General features: G+C 42.3%; 1 protein-coding gene across 2 annotated transcripts; it reads right to left on the reverse strand.

Annotated features, from left to right (window-relative positions):
- On the reverse strand, window positions 1-25640 carry FDFT1 (farnesyl-diphosphate farnesyltransferase 1). 2 transcript variants are annotated; one of them, XM_006081907.3, is made up of 8 exons: window positions 25460-25640; window positions 16753-16850; window positions 15749-15932; window positions 12871-12999; window positions 8905-9096; window positions 7134-7310; window positions 5435-5587; window positions 193-544 (listed from the first exon to the last, which is right to left on the reverse strand). In XM_006081907.3, exons 1-8 carry the CDS (start codon window positions 25556-25558, stop codon window positions 323-325), a joined length of 1254 nt encoding a protein of 417 aa, XP_006081969.1. In that variant the 5' UTR covers window positions 25559-25640; the 3' UTR covers window positions 193-322. The 2 variants fall into 2 exon arrangements, with proteins under 2 accessions (XP_014312286.1, XP_006081969.1); XM_014456800.2 differs by lacking the exon at window positions 25460-25640 and having other exon boundaries at window positions 1-544; window positions 16753-17171.
- Window positions 25641-26055: the final 415 nt, after the last annotated feature.

The following is a 26055-nucleotide window of genomic DNA, read 5'->3' on the forward strand; positions in this document are numbered from 1 at the left end:
TAGGATAAGAGATCAAAGGTTGCTTTTAATTAAACACATTTAATTATAACTAGTCAGGATGCACACAGATCTGTCAGGCGTCCCAGGGCAACCACTTCCCGACCTGCACCACCGAGTGCACCATCAGCCCATGTGCAGGTGAGCACAACCCACAGGTCCCAGGTGCTGAGGGTGAGGGATCCTCTTTTATTCTCTTCTCAGCTGCACCTCAGTTTCTCAGGGTCCAAGCCCACAGAATTACAGGATTAAAGCAGGAGGGGAGAAAAGGGGAAGCCAATATCCCTCTTTGAAAAAAAGGTCAGTCTATTTCATGGTGAACAAATCAATGTTCTCCGGTCTGGACATAGTCTTCTGTGACCTGAGATAGGGTACTCACATACTGCCAGCTCAGGGCAGCCAGGAGCATGAGAAATGACAGGTAAATGGGGGAGTAGTGGCTTCGGGAGGTCAGCTGACAGCTGGGAAGATTCTGTGTTCTGATGGTGGAGATGATCTGCCTGGTTTTACTGGAAGATGAATCTGAGTTGGGGATTCTGTGATAGATCTGTTAACAAAAGGAAAAGACAGTAAGTGCTACTTACTGAGTCCTAGGACCTATATAAACAGTGTGTTGACTTCTTACAACTCCAAACAGGGATTTTATGCCCATTTTGCCAAACAGAACATGAAAGTAATAACCCCAAGTCACTCCACCAATAGGGCAGGCTATCAACCCAGGCCAGTGTAATCCCAAAGCCTGCCATACAGAGCAAGCAGGGAGGCCTGAGCCATGCTGCACCGGGAGCTACTGGTCCTCAATGATCATCCATCCCACACCTCCCATAGCCAGGAGCACTGTAGGTGCTTGGTAATGTCAGCATAGTTTCTAGGCTGAAGCAGCATATGAGAAAAGGGAAATAATACCGGAAAGACTAGCAGACGCAGCTTAGGACAAGACTGAATCTGTGGGGTGGGCAACAGATTGGATGAAGAAAGGCAAGAACAGAAACAGATCATCTGAGTCATCCTAAAGTCCTCCCTGTACCTCTACACCTACCTCCTCTGCAAACCTCCGAAACATCTGCTGAACCCACTCCTCCTCCACATGCCTCCAATTACAGCCCCTGGTTCGGACCCCAGTGACTCTCCTCTGGGTTATACCAGCCTCCAAATTGAGCTCCTGCCTCTATGCTGGACTACCAAAATCCACTCGTCTGTTCTCCACACTGTCAGAGATCTAAAACCTCCGCTTGACAACCTCAGTGGCTCCCTACTGCCAGCTGAGTAAGGTCTGAGCTCCTGATGTAGAGCGCAAGGCCGCAATGAACTGGACCCGTCATACCTCCCTTCTTCACACTCGAGAAACAAAGGCCTGTGTTTTACTTGTGCTACTGCTGCACACTGTTCCTTTCTTTGCTCACACCACTCCCTCTGCTGGAATGCTGTTCCCACATTCCTTTATCTAGCTCTTACCTATCACCCAAGACTTAACTTTGCCATTATGTCTTCTAGAACAGCGGTTGCCAACTGGTGGTCCGTGAGGTCCGAAAGGTTGGCGACCACTGTTCTAGAAAACTTGCCTTGACCCCCCCGGTTGGGCCTAGTGCCACTCTCCTGTACATAGTCCTACCTTACCCCTTACATTGAAATCATCTAGCTGCTCCCTAACTAGACTGCAAGCTCAAAGGCACTTCCTCTTATTCATCTTCTTACCTCCAACCTCACTGTGCCTGGCACACAGGAGGCCCTCCATAAATGTTTACTGACTCAAACTGACAAACCAGTTAGGAGGTTAATAAGATGGGAAGTGACAATGATCTGAGCTGAGGGGCAGGCAGTGGTTGAAGAGCACAGAGCAGGATTTTTAAAAAAATAATTGTTTTCCAAACTTTACATTATGTAATGGGTATTTTTTCTCACAAATATTTATTCTTACCATCTTCCTTCTTCCCCACCCAAAAGCACAGCTGCAATTTCATATAACGAAGAAATAAAAGAATATGCCTACAGGAATATGCTAGTTTTGTCTAATATCTAATATTATGTTACAAAGGACAACTATAGAGAGAAAACAGAGATGAGGATGAAACTACAATTCTTCAAAACAAAATTTAGATGGAATTATACCTATAAGAACAAGGAATACAAAAGTAAAATAAAAGGTCAAAATCCCCTTACATTCCCTCCTCCTCAGCCACGGGCTAGTATAGTTACTTTTACACCTACTCTCGTTATACCTTTATAAGCCTCTATATGTTAGAATGCGTAAAATGTCATATATGTTAACAATACTCAGACACATTACTTTAAACAAAATAAGTGATGCCCAAAATCAGAGGCCAGCAAATTTTTTCTTAAAGAACCAAAAACTATTTGCCCTGCTGCAGCTACTCCATTCTGCCACTGTGTTACCAGCAGCGGACAATATGTAAAGCAACAGGTGTGGCTTTATTCTAATAAAAAGTTATTTACAAAAATGAGGTCAGCCAGCCATGGCTGGCCCACTTTTACCCTAAATCCAACTGTGAATAACACCTAGAATTTCATTCCAATAGTTAAGGAAAACACCAAATAAAATAAAATTTTAATATAGAATAGCCTACAGTATTTTAAGAAAAGGTTTTCTAAAATCAGTGATAAATAAAACTGTGAAACTAAAACATTCCCTGAACTTTGTACTACAGAAAATGTTTGTAATTCATATAAAATGAAGAAATAGTGCCCAGAATGAATTACAGTCATCCCTTGGTATATGCAGTAGGTTGGTTCCAGGACCCTGCAAAGAGACCAAATTCCAAGGACATTCAAATCCCTTATATAAAACTAGAGGCCCGGTGCACGAAATTCGTTCACTCAGTGTATGTGTGTGTGTGTGGGGGGGGGGGGTCCCCACTCAGCCCAGCCTGTGCCCTCTTGCAGTCCAGAGCCCTTGGAGGGTGTCCGACTGCTCCCCGCAGGGAGCGGCCTAAGCTGGCAGTCGGACATCCTTAGTGCCACTGCGGAGGCAGGAGAGGCTCTCGCCACCGCCTCTGCTTTCGCCAGCCATGAGCCTGGCTTCTGGCTGAGCAGCACTCCCTGTGGGAGCACGCTGACCAGCAAGGGGCAGCTCCTTTGTTGAGCATCTGCCCCCTGGTGGTCAGTGAGCATCATAGCAACCGGTCATTCTGCTGTTTGGTCCATTTGCATATTAGCCTTTCATTATATAGGATGCCATAATAGTATTTGCACATAACCTAAGCACATCCTCCTGTGTATACTTAACACATTGTTTGCAGGTAGTTTTTATCGCGCGCTAACAGGTGGCGCGGGCCATTTGTGTCCCGCGCTCTACTACTTACAGTCAACATAAAACATATAAATACGTTTCCCGCATACAATGTGTTAAAATCATCTCTAGATTAATTATAACATCTAATATCATGTAAATGTCATGTAAATAGTTGTTAGGGAATTGTTTAGGTAATAATGAGAAAAAGTCTGCACATCTTCAATATAGACACACCCACCACAGATTCAACTATACTGTACATGTCAGCAACAACCTAACTTTTTTCCCTAATTACTTTTTATTTTTTTTTATTTTTTTTTTTTATAAATTTTTTTTAAATATATTTTATTGATTTTTTACAGAGAGGAGGGGAGAGGGATAGAGAGTTAGAAACATCGATGAGAGAGAAACATCGATCAGCTGCCTCTTGCACGTCCCCTACTGGGGATGTGCCCGCAACCAAGGTACATGCCCTTGACCGGAATCGAACCCGGGACCCTTGAGTCCGCAGGCAGACGCTCTATCCGCTGAGCCAAACCGATTAGGGCCCTAATTACTTTTTAAAAAAAATATTTTTATTGATTTCAGAGAGGAAGGGAGAGAGAAAGAAACATCAATGATGACAGAGAATCACTGATGAGCTGCCTCCTGCACGTCCCCTACTGGGGATCAAGCCTGCAACCCAGGCATGTGCCTTTGACCAGAATTGAACCCAGGACCCTTCAGTCCACAGGCCAATGCTCTATTCACCAAGCCAAACCAGCTAGGGCCCTAATTACATTTGACCTGTGGTTGGTTAAATCCCAGATGTGGAAACAGAATACGGAGGGCCAACTGTATCCAGTGTCAAAAGGTTAATTCAACCCCTTAGCATCATGAACAGAATAGGTTCTGAAGTCAGGAAGACCTGGGCCCAAATTATGGCTCCAGTGGGCTCAGGGCCTCAAGTTTCCGTCACCTTAATAGTATCAATCTATTCAGTTGCTATGCCAGGCACATAGTAAACCCCGAGTGCTGCTGGACTATCCCAAGTATTGTCGGCAGCAATATTTTGGTCAATGGCTGAACACTCACCCAGTCTCTAAAAGAATTTTAGGATTTTTAAAAAATTTGGTCATCTCTTATACCTTCTACAGGTGCCTCTGGTATAAATACTGGGGTCCAAAACTTGTCAGATAAAAAAAAGAGCAGACAAGGAGTATGTGCAGTGTGCAATAGACATCAGAAGAAATAATAGTTTGCAGAATTCTGTTTTGGATGATCCCGCTGTTATAAATCACATCCCTGTAAAGGCATAACCAGGGGACCGGAAGGATGTGGAAAACTATTGAGAGAGGTGATCTCTGGGAAGGGAGGAAAGAAATGGGTCATTTTATGTTTTCAAATACTTCTGTAGTATTTCAATCTTCAAAAGAACATATTAAGGCCTCCATTCTCCAGCTGGCAGTAGCCACCCCCGGCTCAGTTGACAATCAAAAATGTCTCCAGATATTGCCAAAGGTCCCCTCATGGAAGCAAAACCACTCCATTTGAAGACCACCATTCTAGGGCCTCGTGATTAGAGTTTTAGCCTCAAAAAAAAAGTTCTTTTGAACCTAGTTATATTTTATTAGAGATTTGACTTAAACCAGCCTTTGTTTTATGGTTTTGGCATTTGAAATGGCATTTGTGTTAGAAAACTTAGAAATAATTACAACTTGATGGTTTTCCTTTGCCAAAATTTCCTACTTTGGTTTTTCAATTGAGGCCCATGATGTAATGGCAAGTATGGAGGGGTGTCAGGAAATAAGTTCTGTGGTCCAAGAACCACTCAGTCAGACAATGCATTAGCATACACAAGCCTCAGCCTCACACACCTCACCTGTAAACCAGAACCTTGACTGACCTCTAACATCATCTCCTAGCTCAAAAAACAGGATTGAAAAACAGGATTCTTCGTAGGAGTCCCAGCAGGATTCTACATAGGAGTCCCAGCCTTGCTTCATTTAACTCCTCTCACCAGAGTCAACAACCAGCTCCCTCCCGGTGTGCACCCCCGCCCCCGCTAAAGGCCACCAACTCCTACCTCTTTACTACATAACACAGTGAGTTATTAGGGTCATCTAATACCCAAATGACATGGTTAAAGTGAACACTATTTAAATCATAAAAATAGCTACAAATTATCCAGGTAGTTCAATAGCCCACCTCTTCCATATACTGGTATATTATAGCTTTGACAGCTGGCATGTTGGTGGCATCCATCATCAGGGTTACTGCTTGTCCTTTTCGAATCTTCACTACCCCTTTGAACACCTGCTGATTATTATAACAGGCAGCCAAAGTAGCAATGGCCATTACCTAAAAACAATACACAGAGGACAAAAACACTAATTAATTCATTTCATTTCATAAAACAAAGGAAAGAAGTGGCTCTGTAGGCATTCATCATCATGAGAAGGTAAGAAAATCTTCTATAGAATGAGAAAGAGCTGCCAAAGAGCTAAGATGTAACTAATAACTAACGAAGAAAAAATTCTCATAAAGAAAGCATGTCCAGACTTTTACCTTTCTCACTCCCCCCTTTCTCAACAACACACAGAATAATCAGTGGTCTTTGCAGTCTTAAAGGATTCCATAGTTTAGTCATGAAAGTCCTTTTTTTTATTTGGGAAAAAACCAAATACAAACCAATGTAACATTTTCCATGCTAGTTATTAGATCTGAAAAATAATCTCCAAAAAAAATCTAGTAAGATTTTTCTATTTTTTTTTTCTGTTTTTCCTACAGTGAACATAATCATTATATGTTTAAAAATATCATAGTGGGGGGAGGGAGACAAAAGAAAACCAAAGGTAGTTTCCCATGCTCAAAAGTAAATTTTAGGATAAATGAAAACCTAAATCAGGCACACAGGTCTTAGTTCCAAGAACCATTCAAGCTTGGCTATCAGAACAAGAGTAAAGCAAGTTTCCAAATCAGTTAAATCCTCTTTCTTCACTTAGTTTAGTTAAAAACTGAAACAGTCCTGGCCTGTTGCTCAGTGGTTAGAGCACTGGCCCATGGACTGAAGGGTCGTAGGTTCCATTCCCATTCAAGGGCACATTTGCGGGCTCCCAGGAGGCAATCAATTGATCTCATATCAGTATTTCTCTCTCTCTCTCTCTCTCTCTCTCTCTCTCTCTCACCTCCCCCCTCCCTCCTCCCTCCTCCCCCCCCCCCTTCACTCTGTCTGAAAATCAATGGAGAAACATCCTCAGGTGAGGATTAAAAAATAAAACAAACAAAGTGGTAAAGGCATTTTTTTAAAATTGATTTCAGAGAGTGAGAGAGACAAACATCGATGAGACACATTGATCGACTGCCTCCTGCACGCCCACATCCCCTACTGGATGGAGCCTGAAACCTGGGCATGTGCCCAGACCGGGAATCAAATCCAAGACCTCTTGGTCTATGGGATGATGCTCAATCCATTGAGCCACACCAGCCGGGCTGGTAAAGGCATTTTCACTGTAAGCCCCTAAAACATCAAGGGGCTAGATCCAAAGGATCAGTTTCTGTTAGCCTGAGTCTTAAAAATAGGACAGCAAATTTTAGATGCTTAATTAAGACTTTTCATGATAATAGCTTCACCTACTCAGCATTCCCCATAAATCTAGGGAAGGAGCAGACTTCACCTTGAGACTTAGCTGAGTGTGGTGGTTGTAAGGCACAGGGGAGGTGTTGTGAAACACTGCCTGCCCCCCAGCCAAAGAAAATAAACTAGAGTCATCTTTTTAAAGAACCATATTCCTGAATATAGCAGACCAAAATAGTAGATGCATTCTACCCACCCCCATCACTACCACCATCCCACTCCCTTTAACCTTTACCTCCCATATACAACAAGCATAGCCCTATTCCATACCTGAGGAATAGCGCAAAAGTTAAACACACTTTGGTTTCTAAGTCTGGAAAGGTAGGTGATGACATCTGGAATGTGATGTAGAGCATTGGTTATAAGTTCATTCAGACACTGTACGGCCAAGTCAATATTCTCCGGCTTAGCAAAATCACCCAACTTCTTAACATACTTGCTCCAAACCTAGACAGATAAAAAGATCAAATACAAATCAAGATGTGCATAGAGGAAAAATGTACAAGCAATATGAAAGGATCTCTGTGAATAAGAACTATTGGTACACAGCTGAATCTTCTTTAGCTGCTGCCTCATCTTTCACCAAGATTTAGTCTCTTTTAAGCTACACCCAATGGCTATTTATAACTACAAGTGAAGGACTTATCACGACCTAAGAGTACATAAAGTACTTGGGAAAGTGTCCCTTTGGGACAATTAGTGCAGCATGTACTAAGCCAGTGGTTCTCAACCTTGGCTGCACATTAGAATCAGCTGGGAATCTTTTTAAAATCCTGATTTCTGGGCCTCATCTCTGGAAATTCTGTTTCTTTGTTACTAATGTTGTGGCCCCACCCCATAACAAAGAAACAGAATTTCCAGAGGATGAGGCCCAGAAATCAGGATTTTAAAAAGATTCCCAGGTGATTCTAATGTACAGCTAAAGTTGAGAATCACTGGTCTAACCACTATGCTGTACAGCTGAAACTATTACAAAATGAAATTGAATGTAGCCACAACCGGTTTGGGTCAGTGGAGAGAGCATCAGCCTAAGGACTGAAGGTCCCAGGTTCGATTCTGATCAAGGGCACATGTCCAGGTTGCAGGCTCGATCCCCAGTAGGGGGCGTGCAGGAGGCAGCCAATTAATGATTCTCTCTCATCATTGATGTTTCTATCTCTCTCTTCCTCTCCCTTTCTCTCTGAAATCAATAAAAATATATTTTTAAAAAATTGAATGTAAAATATAATTGAAAAATAAAAGTAAATAAATAAAAGCACTTCGTCTTAGGAAACTACTTTATGGAAAGCAAAAGGTAAATGCTGGAATAAAATCAGCAAATAGTTATAAAATTGTCTAGCTTTCCTTCTGAATAAAAATCAATTTGTCAAAGCCTTTCCTTTTCCTGTCTACTTCTTAAGTGTTAAAGATCAACTCTTGTCTGTTAAATGAGCATCTGTAGTTTTTGCCTATCTAGCGTACTTTCCCTATCTTTTAAAATAAATCTTTATTGTTTAAAGTATTACAAATGTCCACCTCTTTCCCCTATTGACCCCCTCCATCTCAGCCCCGCCCCCACCCCAGGCCTTCAGCACCCTATTATCTGTGTCCATCTTTCCCTCTTCTTGCCCTAGAATCCTTCTGGCTTAGGGGGGTGAAAGCGGGCAGGAATCCATTCTGTGTGTGTTGGGAAGATATAATCCGAGTCTGGACAGAGTTCTCAGCCCTCTGGTTCTAGTAACTGATTGAGGGAATCATGCCCTGTGAATCATACCTCCCTAAGAACTTTTTTTAAGCTAGTAGGTTGTGAGTCATGGGTCGTTATAGCCACCACTTGGAGAACAAGAGAAAGGGCACAGAACCTGATTATATAGTCTGAATCCCTGATTCAGCCAATCTACCTACAAGAAGCAAACTAAATCTTAACCTACTTTATACATTCTCTTATGTTGCTTAAGGTACTTTAATTTGCATTTCTGTCACTTGCAACCAAAAGGGTTTAATGGGGTTTGTTTTCAGAAAGTGTTTTGAATTATTTTCCCAAGTCCCCTGAATTTGTTACCTCTTGAGGCCAGAACTCTCTTCCATCTTGCTGATCTTCCAGATAATCACGAATGATGTTTGTTTTCTGCAGAAACAGGCCCATGGAGTTGGCACACTCTATGTCTTCACCAACTAATGGGTCTTCTAACTCTGAGGCCGAGAACAGACGAGAAAGGCCAATTCCCACCAGCCCGGCAACATAGTGGCAGTACTGTAAAAGATTAGTTTTAAAGTACTTTAATAATAAATTTTTTACTAAAATGAAAATGCTAGAGATCATTAGCTACAAAAGTACAGGCTCCAAATAATATGTGTAAGATCTCATTTTGATTAAAAAACACAAATATACACTATGGACATGTAAGGACATCCAAGAAGGATGAGCACAAAAGATTTAACAAAAGTAACCTCTAGCTGGTGTTTTCTTTTTTTATTACTTGCATTTTCTTTATTTCTAGAATAAAAGGTTATTTAAAAAATAAACTAGTAAACTTTTTATATCAAAAAGTGGGAGTGCCGAACCGGTTTGGCTCAGTGGATAGAGCGTTGGCCTGCGAACTGAAGGGTCCCAGGTTCGATTCCGGTCAAGGGCATGTACCTTGGTTGCTGGCACATCCCAAGTAGGGGGCATGCAGGAGGCAGCTGATTGATCTCTCTCATCGATGTTTCTAACTCTCTATCCCTCTCCCTTCTTCTCTGTAAAAAAATCAATAAAATATATATATTTTTTTAAAAAAAGTGGGAGTGAAGGCAATGAGGAAATAAAATATATTCTAATAGAAACTTGAATACGGAGTCTAATCTTGAAGGCATTTCAAGATTATGCAGTATCTCAAAATCCTCATTATACAGAAAAACAAAGTACTACCAGGATGTTCTTGAAACTGTTTTAAGCACTCTGTACAGGGTGGGGCAAAAGTGGGTTTACTGTTTTGAATACTCAAAACACAGAGTATTATTTATTAATTACTGTATTATTTCCATACAAACAACTGTAGACCTACTTTTGTCCCATCCTGTATATACAATCCTCACAAACATTGTATGCAGTACATACTATTACCACTCTTTTACAGACGTGGAAACAGAGGCAAAGAAGTTGATTAACTTGCCCAAGATGACTCATCTGGGAAGTTAAGGCCACACATCTGGGAAGGCAGAGGCCAAGGATTCAAAGCCAAGTAGTCTGGCTTAAGAGGCAGGCTTAACAACTTTGCTAAAACGGCTATTCTCTAAAGCAGTGGTTCTCAACCTGTGGGTCGAGACCCCTTTGGGGGTCAAACGACTCTTTCACAGGGGTTGCCTAAGACCATCGGAAAACACATATATAATTACATATTGTTTTTGTGATTAATCACTATGCTTTAATTATGTTCAATTTGTAGCAATGAAATTGGGGGTCACCACAACATGAGGAACTGTATTAAAGGGTCTCGGCATTAGGAAGGTTGAGAACCATTGTCCTAAAGGGGTTTTAGTAAGCTAATAATTATCAAAGTATTTATCTATAAAAGTCGTTTGTCAAAGCTATCCTCCCCTGAAAAGAGTATTCTCCAAAGCAACTTAATGCAATGCTTTTCTAAAAGGAATGTCCACTAGACAATCAGAAGTGAAGAGTAGTTAAAGAGGTACCCTCTGGAGAGGAGTTACCCAAAGAATAAAGTATCTCTGGTTGAAAGTAATACAAAGCCAGGTACTAGTCAAGGACCCACTGACATGGCAAGGAGAAAGCACTTGAAATATGTTCCAGCAGAGGAAGATATGCAGGAATTAGAGAGCAAGAAATGAGCTGTGGGCAACTGTAAAAAATTTTAAAAGAATTACTAGAAATTAAAAACATTAGTACATCCATAGTGTTGTCCAAGGAGAAGTATATTTTATTTTAAGGTAATAGTTCTTTGAAAAGAAATACTGCTAGAATGGAAGTATTCATTGTTCTCCAAAATTGAAGGAAAAAATAAAATCCTTTTAAAGTACTCAATTTTATCTGATCAGAACTTCTATTTAACAACCTATAATTGAGTTTCCTGACAGATCTGCACAGCAGAAAAGGAAGTTACTGTGCAGATAACCAGTGCTGATTCTTGGCTAGAAGTTTTAGCTTTAACTTTAAATTCATAAACTGATATTCCAGCAGCAATCACCCACGCTTGTTAACTTGGGAAGCATCGACCAACAGTTTCAAAGATGTTGTCATCGAGTTCTGAAGCTTGAAATTTAAGATGGCAGACCTTGGATTTGCACTCACTCAATGAATATGTAGTAGCATCTATTTGTGATCCTAAATGTTTGAAACGTCTTTGCTTCCAATGAGGTGATGAATTAAGTCTCACAAGCACCACTCCATGAACAATGGGCAAGCCCCCTTCCTCCTACCTTGTGTTTTGATATTTAGTTTAGTCCCCATAGTCGATTGGGTCACTTTGTCTAGGTAAGCACTCTCTCAGCCCCTAACTCCTGCCCTGGTCAACATCCTTCACAGCTGTGTGTTCCCACACATATTTGCTTATAACCACAATACAAATTGGAAGATGTCAAGAAACTTGGAACATCTCATATTGTCTTATTTCTGTAAGGAGATGATAGGAAAGGAAGAAGTACTAGAGAGGTGCTCACCCCTTAGCATCTATAATCCAAAGTTAATACCTGTGAATTTTCATGAATTACTTTATTTCTAAGGAAACATATATAATCTAACAGTTTAGAAGTAATCTTGTATTAAGATGGAACTTGGCCGAAACCGGTTTGGCTCAGTGGATAGAGCATCGGCCTGCGGACTGAAAGGTCCCAGGTTTGATTCTGGTCAAGGGCATGTACCTGGGTTGTGGGCACATCCCCAGGGGGAGATGTGCAGGAGGCAGCTGATCGATGTTTCTAACTCTCTATCTCTCTCCCTTCCTCTCTGAAAAAATCAATAAAATATATATATATAAAAAAAAAGATGGAACTTGAAATGACTCAGATACTAAGATACATATATATATATATATATATATATATATATACACACACACACACACACACACACACACATACACACACACACACAGTCCATAATGGAAAGAAGAAAATAACAAAAAATACATTTTTAAGATCTGAATACTAATATCTCTATACTACATGAAGTAATCTGGCCATTTACCTAAAATTTCACAGCAAGTCAGAGACACTTTTATAAGCTTAATGTCTGTACCTCTGAGATGAGTTATATCTACTTTGGCCTAATTTAATGGTAAACTCTCTATAGCATGAATTATTTCAAGTATTAGACTATAAGCCCTTATTAAGTGTTTATGATGAGACAGTCAAGCTAAACAGACAGGTTGTGGCCCTGGCCGGGTTGCTCAGTTCTTTAGAACGGTTAGATCATTGTTCTGATGCACCAAGATTGTGGATTCAATGCCTGGTCAGGGCACATACAGGAATCAACCAAGAAATCTATATACTAGTATATATTTATATATATAAAAGCCTAAGTGACTGGCTGACCCGCCGATAGCTATGATATGCACTGACCACCAGGGAACAGACACTCAAGGCAGGAGCAGAAACCATAGGCATGGAAATGTGGAACAGACTGATGAATCTCAGAGGGAAAGGGGGAGGGTGGGAAGAGATTAACCAAAGATCTTATATGCATACTAGAGACCCAGTGCATGAATTTGTGCACCAGTGGGATACCTTGGCCTGGCCTGTGGGGATCCGGCCGAAACCAGCTCTCCGACATGCCCCGAGGGGTCCCAGATTACGAGAGGGTGCAGCACAGGCCAGGCCTCTAGTACATAAATAAGTGGAACAACAAATTAATGTCTCTCTCTCTCTAATTATTAATAAGTATTTTTTTTAAAAAAAAATTAAAAAATAAACTGATGGATTGTAAAACCAGAAAACCTGGAACGAGTGGACCACTTTCTCCTTCTGAACTTCATGATGAGGACTGCCAGCCTGTCTTATGCCCCCCACACTGCTTTATAGGGACACTAACCTTGTCCCACTCCTCTTCAGAGGTCACGTGCTTATCCAAAAACTCCGCCATCCCAAATCCCATTTTCCGGCAAATGTCGACAATCACTGTTTGATATTTCATAGCCAGATTTCTGAACTCGAGGGAGATCTGAAAGGAAGATATAAAAAACAGAAAATATGTATTTACAGTGGGAACCAACATGGATGGTACCTATAGATCATAAAGCAAAGCAATAGTAAATTTGTAAAGATGCCCAAATGATTCATCTATAAGCCTAACATCTAGATTATGCCTAACTAACATCAGCATTTCTACATATTGAATAATAAACCCAGCAAATTTAAAAAATATTAAAATAGAAGGATCTAAAAATGCTAGTTTCTAGACTCAAAAGATTCAGTCTCACTATAACTCATATTTCTAATATTTAATAAATGAAATGCTTCAACATAAAACAGCATAAATATAAGAATTTTAGGAAGAATGCCTCATTTCAGAAAAACCTCATAATAATGAAAATTCATTTGTGCTAATGTATTTAGTACTTCCTATGTAATAAGCACTGTCTAGACACGGGACAACCAACCAAAAATGAAGAGAAACTCATTATCCTGCAGAGTTTATATTCCAGTGACCAGCCAACCATATTCTATCATCAGTTCCCAAATTTCTATCACAAAGCTAGTGTCTCCTCCACTATAAGGCCAGACTTTTTAACTTTTACACAACTCAATTTAGTTCATTCTGAGACATGCTACCCAACATTTTTTTCCAGAGCCCAAGCTCTTATTTAGAAAAGTACTATTGACGTTTTTAAAATTCATTGCTACTGCATAAATATCTTAAGTTAAAGGAAGTGTTTATAAGTTAGAAATACCTGGTCTGTGTTTACAGAAAGGTTAGAAAAACTTCCTCAGGAAACTCCAAATTTAAGGACCTGGGGGATAACCAGCTGGTTGCAGGGCACCAAAGGGATTCAGAAGCCTAAGATACTTTAGGATTATTCTATGAGCTTCAACTGTTACATTCCCGCCGCCCCTAAATCCATAAAAAAATCAACCCACTCTCTCCAGAACTTTCTTTCCAGAACAGCTGTTCCAAGCAAAACCAAAGGTAATTCCTGTTGTGGACTGAAACAAATGAGCAAGTCTACCAAAGGTTATTTGGATCCCTGAATCTCCCTAAGACCGGTTCTTTCAACAGATCTTTGGCCAGGCCAGTTCTATTTATAAGAGAGGAAAGGCCAGTGGGGTGGGGGAGGAGCAACAGCTCAGACTTAAAAACAAACACTCCAAAATAAACATTTCACTGCTGAATTTGAGCCATTCCCTCCAACAACTCTTTGATACTTGTTACATAATTATATACATTCCAAAAATGAAAACAAAAATATCTAGGAAAGAGTGGCAATGAAGAGCGCTGTGTTTTCCCAGAAACTTGAGGGAAGGAGAAAGCATTGCTGACTCGCTCCAAATTCAGTAATAAGTTATGCCCAATGAAGTGAGCCAGGACCTATTTTCTTTTTACCCCCCCAGGTGATTCTGTTTTACAATTACTACAGATTCCCAGGTCCTTGGGGTGAACCCAAGTGCATGAAGAAAGGATACTAGGTAAGCCCACTAGAATAACCGAGAAAGGTGTGAGCTCTAATTCCTCACCTAATTATTTTTCAGATTCTTTTCCTTTCTTCTTTTATATTGTATTGCACTGTAACAACTCTCATTATTCTTCAGACTTTTTTCTTATATTTTGTATAGTATTTTTGGCTTTGACACTCAAGACATGATCTCAGTAATCTGAACCAGCCCTTGCTCCAAGGGAGTCTTTCTCAAACATTCTTTTCTAATGGTGGAGTCCTCCCCTCTCCACTCAGGAATATAGATTTCTTTCAACAGCAAGAGGCACGTAAGAAGCACTCTTCCCTAAAAATTCTGGCAACTATGTACATACAGAAGGGCTTCTTTGGGCTATTAGGGAACATGAGACTTTGCTAAATCAAAACTTTGTAAGATATGAGAGAATCACTTATTTACGCAGGTACGCAGGCTAGTGACATTGCATCATGCAAATCCAGAAAAGCAGGGCCTTGTTCCATGTACCACATAAACTTGTGGGATTTCCTAAAGCTCAAGTTTTAATTATAACCCACTTTACTCCAACAGAATGGACTGAACACCTAATATTTCCAGAATAGTCAGTATGTGCCAGGGACTATTCTAAGTACTTTAGACACATGAGCTTATTCAATCCTTGCAGCTTTAACGTTACAAATGAGAAAACTGAGACACCAAGAAGGAACTTGTGCAGCATCACACAGCTGTAAGCCACAGAGGATCTCTTGCTTCTCAATCCTCACCCCAGCTGCTGTGAGTCTGCTCCCTACACCACAGCTGCTACCCATCTTGAGCAGCACGCCCATGCCATCAGGCTTAGAGTACCCAAGCCAGTAGCGCCACATATGTAGGCTGCATTTGGCGAACAGGTTTTGTGGGTTAGCTTGAGCATCCATCCTGGATGGAACTGGAATGCATCTTTCCACAGGAGTAAACATGGGACTTCCAAACACTCTACCAATAATAATAGTAGCTAACAGCATTCTAAGAGCTTTATTGATATTAACTCTTTTAATCTTCACAATACTATGAAGTAGGTACTGTTATTATCTCTCTGTTACAGATTTTAAAAAGTGAGGCCCAGACAGGCTTTGTAACTAAGCACCAGTTAGTAAGTGGGAGAGTTGGGGCTCTAACCCAGGCAGTCTAGCTTAGCAATCACATTATATTATGTTGCCCTCTGACTGCTTATTTAACCGTTCTCTACAGGTACGCAGGCTAGTGACATTGTATCATCAATAATAAACATAACCATAGGCAGAAGAGATCTGTAATTCCAATACCGTTGGGAAGTCCTCCAGCACTTGTCGATGCTTCTCCTTGCTCTCCATGAACCGCCAGTCAGGTTCATAAAGGTAAGAGTGAAAGTTGTGTAACAGTGGGACTTTTTTTTCTATACTGATGGTCATGTCATCTTCCAGAGTGTCCAGAGCTCGGAGAACCAGATAAAATATACATACTGCATTGCTGTAAAAAAGGAAGAACTATTAATGTATTGGAACAAACTTCCAAAGATATTTATTTTGAAATAACATCTCATTTATACCAGGCCATTTTCTAAACCCTTAACTCTACAGAACTTGGAAAGAATATCCAGCCTTTCATACTTGAGATATCTTAGTTTTCTTTTCTTAGATGGCAGCAATGGACTTCTGTAGTTTATTTATAAAAATAAAATAAAGTAAACTTATCAGCTGGATGTCATTACTACTCCCAGAATGAGTTACAACTAACTAATGTAGAATTGTACAAAGGCCAAAAGACCAAATGTTTAGATGGAACTAATATTTTTCAGATAAAAAAATTAAGTCAAAAGACACAAACTTCTTAATATAAATACAATCATACATAAAGGCAATTGGCTTAAATTCATGTACATATGTATATGCACAGAGGCAACTTGAGAAGAACTAGTTAACCCGGTAAACTAGAAATATAGAGAAGCCTAAGTGAAGCCAAGAAAAATGCATGGCCTGCTCAAAGACAAGTTCGCCGCTAGGGCTAAGAAAAGTTATAAAACACCCCCCCCCCCCCCCCAAAGAGCTGGGCCTGCATGAATAATATTAGATGGCAAGGTGCCTGGAAGGGCAGCCTAAAGTAAATAAGCACATGGGCACTTCGACAGGGAACATTTCCTTTACTCAAGTGGCACAGATTATGCTTAACCAACCACGAGCACACAGTGCAATGCTAGTGGCGATCTATGTCAACAAGTCGCTTGTAATGACTCAAAGCCTTCTAGAAAGCTTTTCTCCCCAAGTCAAAAGGGGCTACCCCCGCCACTCACCGCATTTCTTCATCCAGCGCCTGGATAACGGCTGCGAAACTGCGACTGGTCTGATGCAGGTACTTGTAACAAGTCTTCAAGCTGCTGCTGAGCGAGTCCTGCGGACAGAGAAGACACACGGAGGTAGCAGTTGTCGAGGAGCAGGAGTGGGACTGGGGCAGGAAGCCGGCAGCCGCTGGACGCCGTAGCCGGGCGCAGACGCCCTCTCCCCGAGTCCAGTCCTTGGAAGGCCAGGGACAACAGCGCGAGGGGGTGCCCGCGCCCTTAGGCGCCGCGGCGGGGCTCAGCACCAAGGTCCGCTTGAAGAGGGACATGGCCTTGGTGCCGCAGGCGGCTGCGGCCATCAGAATTGTGCAGCTTGCGCCAAGTTTTCCTCCATAGACCCAAGCGGAGCTGGGAGGCGCCCACCGAGGGGGCGGGGCGGGCTCTCCCTCCACCCCAATAGGCTGGGGGCTGGCCGAGCTGGGAGCAGGCGTTCGCGTGGCCCGCCCCCCCCCCCCCCCAAAGCGAATCCCGCCGCGCGTCCCGAGGCCCGCCCACGCCCCACAGTTGGCCACGCCCCTCGGCCCGGCTTGCAACCCCTTGCACCGCATTCCCCTTCTCCCCAGAACCCACAGGCTGCTAATGAAACCGTCCACTTTTAAGAAGCTTGCTTTTTCCTCCCTGACAGCATCTCTCCGTGGGCAAACTTTAGTCAGACTCCTTTGAATCCTCCACATTTCCACTTGTGTGTCTATCTTTGCATCGCCCAATTTTAGCAAAATTCCTGCTAAACTGCTTTGACCAAGCTTCCCAAACCTGGGCACCAGATCAGCCTCGGTCTGATCGGGATCCTCCCCCGCCATCCCCCTGCAAGAATCCCATTAAGTCGTTGAGCCAGAAAGCCCTTGTCCCAGATGTTTCCTCTTAGAAATTTTCTCTCCATCGACCCTTCCACTCTGCCTGCTCCTTGACTATAAATGTCCACTTTTTCTTGTATTCAGAATTGAGCCTAGTTCTATACTGAGGTTTCTTTCCCCTATTGCACTAGCTTTTTTGAATAAAATCTGTTTTCACCACTTTAACTACTTGTTCAGCTGTTTTTTCTTGAACACTTGGTAAACGTATACTATTCTCTGAAAAACTAGTTATTCCTTTTAAGATTTCTAATCGTCTTTTCCCTTTCAAATCAGTGAGCTGTAATGAGCTGCTTCGTGAATTTTATTATTTCTTAAAGAAAACAAGTACTGTTTTTCCAGAACAAAACAAAAAACACAACAAACCATATTCTGATATGCAAGCATAAAAGAAAGAACTGCTGTGTATGTGTGTGTTTTATAGAGACTCTATATTTTAGTTTTATTATTATAGGAAAATTGAATTGAAAGTGTAGAGTTCCCATATACATTCCTACATGCCCACAATCTCCCCCGCTCTCTTTTAAAAAGAGAAATGGAAAATATTTGAAGTATCTAACAGGAGAGGTTAAAAAAATACATATGGCATATCCACTTGGATATCCCATAGTCACTTTGGAATGTTAACAACAAACACTAGACCCTGGTGGGGTCTAGGTCAACTATGTTCTTATTTGTATACTAGAGGCCCGGTGCATGAGATTCGTGCACTAGGGAAGGGGGGTGTCCCTCAGCCCAGCCTGCACCCTTTCACAGTCCTGGAGCCCTCAGGGGATGCCCCCATAGCGCTGCTGGGGAGGCGGGAGAGCCACTGCTGCTGTGCTTGCCAGCCATGAGCCTGGCTTCTGGATAAGCAGCGTCCCCGTGTGGGAGTGCACTGACTCCGTGGGGCAGCTCCTCCGTTGAGCGTCTGCCCCCTGGTGGTCAGTGTGCATGTGACCAGTTGTTCCATCGTTCGGTCAATTTGCATATTAGCCTTTTATTATATAGGGTATTTCCTAGAATGGATGCATATTATTAAAGAGTAAAGCTTTTTAAAAAATCACACAACCAGGAGAATTTAATTTTATTGCCATGGTCAATAAAAAGATATTATTAAAGCCCTGGCTGGTGTTCTGAGTGGTTAGAGCGTGGACCCTGCCCTAGGGCGTTTGCTGGAGAGGGAAGCAACAAATCGATGTGTCTCTCCCCCCCCCACCCCAATGTGTCTCTTTCACATGGATGTTTTTCTCTCTCTCCCTCCCTCCCACTCTAAAAATCTATGGGAAAAATATCATCCAGTGAGAATTAACAACAACACAATTATTAGTAAAAATTATATACTGAGCACCTTATATTAGTAAAATCAAATACACAGTGAAGGTTTGATTAGTAAATAAATACATTCATAGAATATTTAAAAATGATTCACAAACTCCTTCCCAAGACTTCATAGTAAAAGAGGAGGAAGAGCTACTTACTAAGCTCCATGCCAGTTCTTCACGTAAATCGCTGTTATCAGGCTGCAATGATTTCCTTCTGCATTGCCAGATGTTTAATCCTCTGTTAAATCTAATGGTTTGGGGCTGATGTCTAAACTCGAGCTTCAATAAACACAATGGTGCAGTCGCACTGGTTCTGAAGAGCAACTCTCTTAAAGAACACACTACACCTCCTTTCCAACACGCCTCCTGCACTCTCAAAATTGAAGAATGTGAACTAGCTGGTTTGGCTCAGTGGATAGAACATCGGCCTGCAGACTCTACAACAATAAATTTCCTAAAATTACCAAGAGACAGGGAGTTATAACTTTTAAACAGTCTATGGAAAACCCTAGTCACTAAAAGTTTCCACTGATTGATTCCTTTGAGGAGGAAACCATGCTAAAGCTCCTGCTGCCTGTCCCCAGGGCCTCCTGATGTTTACCACTGCTGAGATAAGTACACTCCCAAGAACTCTCAAATGAGGGCAAACTGGGATGAAAGGCATTCAGAGGAAGCATGTGCGGTGGACTAGAGGTACAAGACTGAACTCCCAGGACTGGGGCTCCAGTCTCAAGCTGAGAGACAGTTCCACAGTGAATGTACAACTATCAACCCTCTCCACACTCTTCCCGACTTTAGGGTCTGGCTGGTGTGGCTCAATGATTGATGACTGATCTCTGAACCAGGAGGTCACAGTTCTATTCCAGGTCAGGGCACATGCCTGGGTTGTGGGCTGGATTCCCAGTTAGGAGTGTGCAGGAGGCAGCCAATCAATGATTCTCTCTCATCACTGATGTTTCTATCTCTCCCTCTCCCTTCCTCTCTGAAGTAAATAAAAATATTTGTTAAATATATATATATATACATATATATATATATACATACACACATATATATTTCAAAAGATACTATAAAAAGTTTTCTCCTGCCCTTTTATCATGACCACCCATTCTCCTCTCTAGGGGTAATTATAATGCCACCATTTTTCCCAATAGTCTCATTTTATAGAGAAGAAAATAAGACATAGAAGTCCACTCTCTGGACCCAAATCTGAACCCTACAAATTGTGTCCCCTGACTTCAGACTCTCAGATCCCTTGACCTATTATTTTTCTTTATAATATTTATCTCCATCTGAAATATTGTATATTTGCTTTTTCCCCATTCTCTCTTCTACTAGAATATAAGTTTCATAACAGAAAGGTCTTCACCTATCTTGTTCACTATTGCTATCTCCAGCACCAGAACAATATCTGGCATAAAATTGGTAGACACATATTTGTTAAAGGAAGAGAGGGAGCAAGAAAGCTAATACACAACAGAACTGGAAAGGGAAGAAAGCAATTAGGAATTGTGAAGTGCCTGCTATACGCTGGGAGCAATGTGACAGCGCTGGCATCTGATCAGCTGTCTGGGTGCTCTTTATCCCACCCAGGTGGCCTCCAAACTACAAACAGGGTGGTCTTCAGACACACCTCAGTTGGCATCCTGCAATCACGACATAGGAGCTTAGGAGCTGTGTGACCAATGAGTTATTTAGTTACTTTATGGTACATTTCCTAATCTATAGAATGGACATAACAATAGTTCTATCTCTTTAGGGTTGTGGTCGAGATTGAGTAGGTGTGGAAAACAATAAAATGGCTGCAAAATATTGGGGCTCTTTCAATTAGGAGATGGGATCTTTCTCCACATCCCTGGACTCCCGGTGACTTTCTTTTGGCCAACAAGTAGCAAATGTGACTCAAGCAGAGACTTGAGAAGTGCATGCACATGGGTTTGCACTCTTCTAGTCACCATGTGGAGTCCTGGGGCTAGCTTGCTGGATGATGAGACACATGGTCCAATCTCCCCTTGATACTCCAGCCTGGTCTGCGAACCACTGGATTATCCAGCCACAGCCAAATAGTTCAGCTGAGCAAACCCAAAAGAAATCAACCAAGCTGGCCCAGACCAGAAGAACTCTCCAAGTCTCCTAGAGAATAGTGAACTCAATTACGGTTGTTATTTTAAGTCACTGTTTATTTTTAGTTAATTGTGGTAAGTATACATAATATAAAATTTACTATTTAAACATTTTTTAAGTGTGCAGTTTAGTACAATTTAGTCACATTGTCCTGCAACCAATCTCCAGAACTGAGTCACCATCAATAAATGTTAGTTATTATTATGACTATCAAGCCCTAAAGTTTTGCAGCTTCTTCCTCAATGAAAGCTAACTAATGCACTGAGGTAACAGACTTAAAAAGCTTAGCACAGTGCCTGGCAAACATAGGAACTCAATAAATACTCACACTATAATCTCCTAATCCCACTCACCTGCCAGATGAGTATTCTAAAACATTGCTTTCATCATGACATAGTTCTGCTGTTAACCATAACCTGTTTTACCGAATACAGCTCAGCTTTTGTATTCCCACCCAAACGTACTCAACTTAATACTTCTAGTTCACATTCTTCAATTCCAGCCAGGCTGGTTTCATTAGCATCACACTTCATGCTCGATACTACCTGCATGACAAGGATCCTCCCTACTAATCCAAATCTAATACCCCTTCAAGGCCCTATACCTTAACAAAGCAGTTTTTCCTGTGTTTCTTTTTTCTGATAACTTGTCACTCAAACATTTCTACTTCCCTAAAATTTCCTGAAATTAAAATATCCTTATTTGGCTCTTCCTAGGTTATCTTACTTTTTTACACCTGTTCTCCATTAGACTGTGATTATGTTTAGGGTAGGTATTTTCCACTTTGTGTCCATCACACAAAAGTGTGTTCACCTTTTAGCTGAATCTGGACAATCCTCTGTTTAATGTCTCCATGCTTCATCATCTTAATGGTAAGCAGCATGATGGCATTAACAGAATGAGCCCTCAGTCAGACTTCCAGGGTCAAAGACAGGCTCCACTACTGAATACTGTTGGACCTCAGGCAATTAATTAATCTCTCTGTGCCTGTTTCTTCATCTATAAAACACAAAAAAGTATAGTAGCTGTCTCATAGGGTCACTGGAAGGTTTAAATAATAGATGCAAGGAAGTGTTTAAAATAGTGCTTGGCACATACAGCAATAGGTCAATAAATGTTAGCCATTATTATGCTCATCAAAATGGAAGAATAAGGCCCTACCTGGTTTGGCTCAGTGGATAGAACATCCGCCTGCAGACTGAAGGGTCCGGGGTTAGATTCTGGCCAAGGGCACATGCCCAGGTTGCAGGCTCGATCCCCAGTAGGGGGCGAGCAGGAGGCAGCCAATCAATGACTCCCTCTCCTCATTGATGTTTCTCTCTCTCCCTCTCCCTTCCTCTCTGAAATCAATTAAAATATTTTTTTTGAAAAATGGGAGAATAGGTCTTCAACAAGTATAATTAGGGATCTGGACTGACCACAATTCTAAGTCCAGAAGATGAAGCAAATACAGCAAAAAAACTTAATATAGCCATAGCTGGTTTGGCTCAGTGGATAGAGCATTTTTAGAGAGAGTGGATGAAAGGGATGAAGGGGGAGAAAGAGAGACAGACAGAAACATCGATGTGAGAAAGACACATTTTTTTTTTAAAAAAAGAGAGAGTGGAAGGGAGGGGGAGAGACAGAGAGAATCATGAAACATGGATGATAGAGAGACACATTGACTGGCTGCCTCCCGCACGCACCCTGACCAGGGCTGGGGATTGAGTCTACAACCAAGGTACGTGCCCTTGACTGGAATCGAACCCAGGACCCTTCGGTCCACAGAGATCCTTCAGTCTGCAGGCCAATGCTTATCTACCGAGCCAAACCAGCTAGAGTTTTGTGACATTTCTTGTCAAGCACTATGATACTCCCCCACTGATGGCACTGAAGTTTCTCACAGTTGTAGAAAAAAAAACAAGAAACATAAGGTTGGGATGTTTAAGGAATGAGACAAACCACAGACCTGCTTAAGACCTTTTTCTTCTTTTTGAGCATGGACAACAAATCTTTTATGTTACTGGGGTCATAAATAAGATTTTAACTTAAAAAAATTACAACATCCATAAAAAATAAATTCTAAAGTCTGAAATAACCAGCCCAGCCCTAAAGTACTGTTCAATTTTGAACAGATTTTAGAGAGAGAGAGAGGCCAGGATGGTAAATGACCTGGAAAGAGCAGTAGATATCAAGTGGAAGAACACAGAACGTTTGGCTTGTATATCACTATTCTTAGAGAGATATGAGACTTCTCCTAAAACACTTCAAGTACTGTATTACAAAACAAGGATTAGACTCTCTGGCTCCAGAGAGGGAACAAAGAGTGGAAGTTCAGCTCACTTTAAAGTAACACTGCCGAAAAGCCAGAGCTGTCTGGAGATGGAGTGGGTGGACCTGTGAGGTAGTGAATTATCTGTCACAGGTGTTCAGGAGATTGTACAACCTGGATTGTAAAGCAGTGACTATTTGTTTTATGTCACAGATCCCTGGGAGAATCTGATAATAGTGGACACCATTCTTCCCCCTCCCCTCACGCAAAGTTACAATAACATAAACATTTGCAAACAACTTCAGGAAAGCTCCAAATAAATACTCTTAGTAAGAATCTCTAATTAAACAAATATCTATTGAGCAAGGCACAAGAGCAATTTAAAGCTGCATTTCATTTAGGCATTCCTCAGAAGATTAATCCCCTATCCCAGCCAAAAGTGGTTTTTCACTTCTGTGAATTTCCTTAGGGCTTTTAGAATTATGTGCCACATTTACTGATGTTTATCTTGTTTAAAAAGCTAGACGTTTGAGAGCAGTGCACACCTACCTTTTGTTCATTAATTCACTAAAGGTACATTGAACAAGATTTCTATTTTCAAATTGCTTAAAATCCAGAATCTTAAATCTGAAAGGGATTTGGGGAACAGAAAGCCAATACACAAATAACCACAATGCAAGACTATGGGACTGATAGAAGGTAAAATAGTGCCAGAGAAAATGGTTAAGGGAGGCTCACAGGTGACATGAAAAGGCATCTCATGATGGTGCCTTCGTAAGTTTTCTGTGAACAATTTTTTAACATTTTATTGACCTGACAAGATGGTGAGTTCTTTGAGTGTCTTATTTGTCTACACCAGGGGTCCTCAAACTACGGCCTGCGGGCCACATGCAAATACAAATATTGTATTTGTTCCCGTTTTGTTTTTTTACTTCAAAATAAGATATGTGCAGTGTGCATAGGAATTTGTTCATAGTTGTTTTTTTTTAACTATAGTCTGGCCCTCCAACGGTCTGAGGGACAGTGAACTGGCCCCCTGTTTAAAAAGTTTGAGGACCCCTGGTCTACACACACCAGCCTGCCATGCTGCACCCTCTACAATGCCTAGCACAGAACAGGTGTTTAATAAATGACCGCTGAATGGTTAAGAGAGGTGGCACTCACGGAAGCTGGACCTTGAAAGATGAGGGTTCTAAGTCATGAGACAAATGGGAAAAAAATGTTCTGATGGAAAATTAAAGTGTTTTAATGAAGGACACCAAGTAAGGGTACATTTAAACAAGTAATAGTATTTCCTGGGATACTGCCATTGCGGAAAAGAATTTAAAGCTTTTGCTATAACCCACGAATTCAGCTGAAGGTGTTTATTCATTCAATAATCACTTCAGAATAGTTTTCCTGTTGGAATAAATACCTTTGTAAGCATTCACTTAGCAAAGGGTACAGGAATGAGGCAGATGAAATATAAGTAAAACCAGGTCTAGCCTTCAAGAAGCCAACAATGCAGTGAATCAACAGACACGCAGGCAACTATGTACTAAGAGCTCGGAGGAGTAAATAAGGGTTATCAAAACCTAGGAAGACTGGGGAAGAAGGGATTGACCAGGCTGCAGGGAAGTGAGGGAAGCTTCTGCAAGAGCTGGCAGGGCAGAAAACAGGAACGATGGGTCAGGTTTGAATCTAGAAAATGTATTCATTGGTAATATCAACACAGTACGTTTTGTTCACACGGTCCTATCCCAGGTCCTCTCCCACTGAAATTACCCACACAACCTGTTTTGTAAACCAGGGATTAGAACACAGATAAACATCAATGTGAAGAATACAATTTGAAGCAAAACTACCCGAAAACCAATGCTTTGACCGAGTAGAAACATGTTTAGCAGTAGGGCATCTGGGGAGGAGGGTCGGGGCGAGAAGAGGAGGCCTGCGTGGGAGACCGAGCCTGGCTGGGCGCGACGTGGAGTAAAGAAGAGGAACCTGGCTGGGCGGGTGGGGCCCCCTGCCGGGGCGGGGGTCTGCTCCGGAGGGCAGGCGGGGGCCTGAGGCGTCCGGCACCCGCTCGCCTCGCCGCGCCCCTCGCCCCCGATTTTGGGTCCGCCGGGGCAGGGATGCAGGGATGTTCAACTCACCTGGTCCATCTTGGGTATCACCTTATACAGGCCCCCCATCCGGAAGCGCAGCAGGTTGTAAAACTCCTCCGGGTGCCCCAAGCACTTCACGAACTCCATGTTGACGCCTCGGTGATCACCTGGCTAATACCTCGGATCGCACCCGACACCAGGATTAGGCACGGGAGGCGCGGCGGGCGGGGCAGGAGCGGGGGCGGGCCCAGCGCGGCGCCACCACGCCCACTTCCCCGCCCATCTTAACGGGCCTCGGGCTCTCGAGCCGCTTCCGGCGGGCTTGTGAGGTGGACTGACAAGCGCTGATTGGCCAAGGCGATTCGCACCAGGAAGATGCCGACCAATCGGCGGCAGGATCGGTCTGGCGTGATGAAGACGGGCTGGAAGCTAACTGAAGGTTGAGAAAGAGGCAGACGAGCCGGATTGGTGCTCCTCCTGGGGGGGCGGGGCTTTGCCCTCCTCCGCTGCCCTCCCGGGGGCTGGGGGCGCGCACCCCGCAGTCTCCGACCCCCCCCCGTTGGACTCTGCCTCCGGCGGCCGGTGAGGGCTCAGCGTAGCCAAGCGGAGAGGGCGAGAGTCCGCCGCGGTTTTTGTGTCTTGTT

Source organism: Myotis lucifugus, unplaced genomic scaffold (genome assembly GCF_000147115.1).
Source record: "Myotis lucifugus unplaced genomic scaffold, Myoluc2.0 scaffold_1, whole genome shotgun sequence".
In the NCBI taxonomy this organism is placed as follows: Eukaryota; Metazoa; Chordata; class Mammalia; order Chiroptera; family Vespertilionidae; genus Myotis; species Myotis lucifugus.

What these genes read in the sequence shown, in the direction of transcription:
- FDFT1 (XM_014456800.2), bottom strand. Translation starts at nt 17,096, where the DNA reads ATGGCCGCAGCCGCCTGCGGCACCAAGGCCATGTCCCTCTTCAAGCGG. An exon ending in GAGAGTTCTGGCCTCAAGAG is followed by an intron (nt 7,311 to 8,904) that starts GTAACAAATTCA and finishes TTATCTGTCTAG; the next exon opens with GTTTGGAGCAAGTATGTTAA. An exon ending in TATACCAGTATATGGAAGAG is followed by an intron (nt 545 to 5,434) that starts GTGGGCTATTGA and finishes TTTTGTTAACAG; the next exon opens with ATCTATCACAGAATCCCCAA.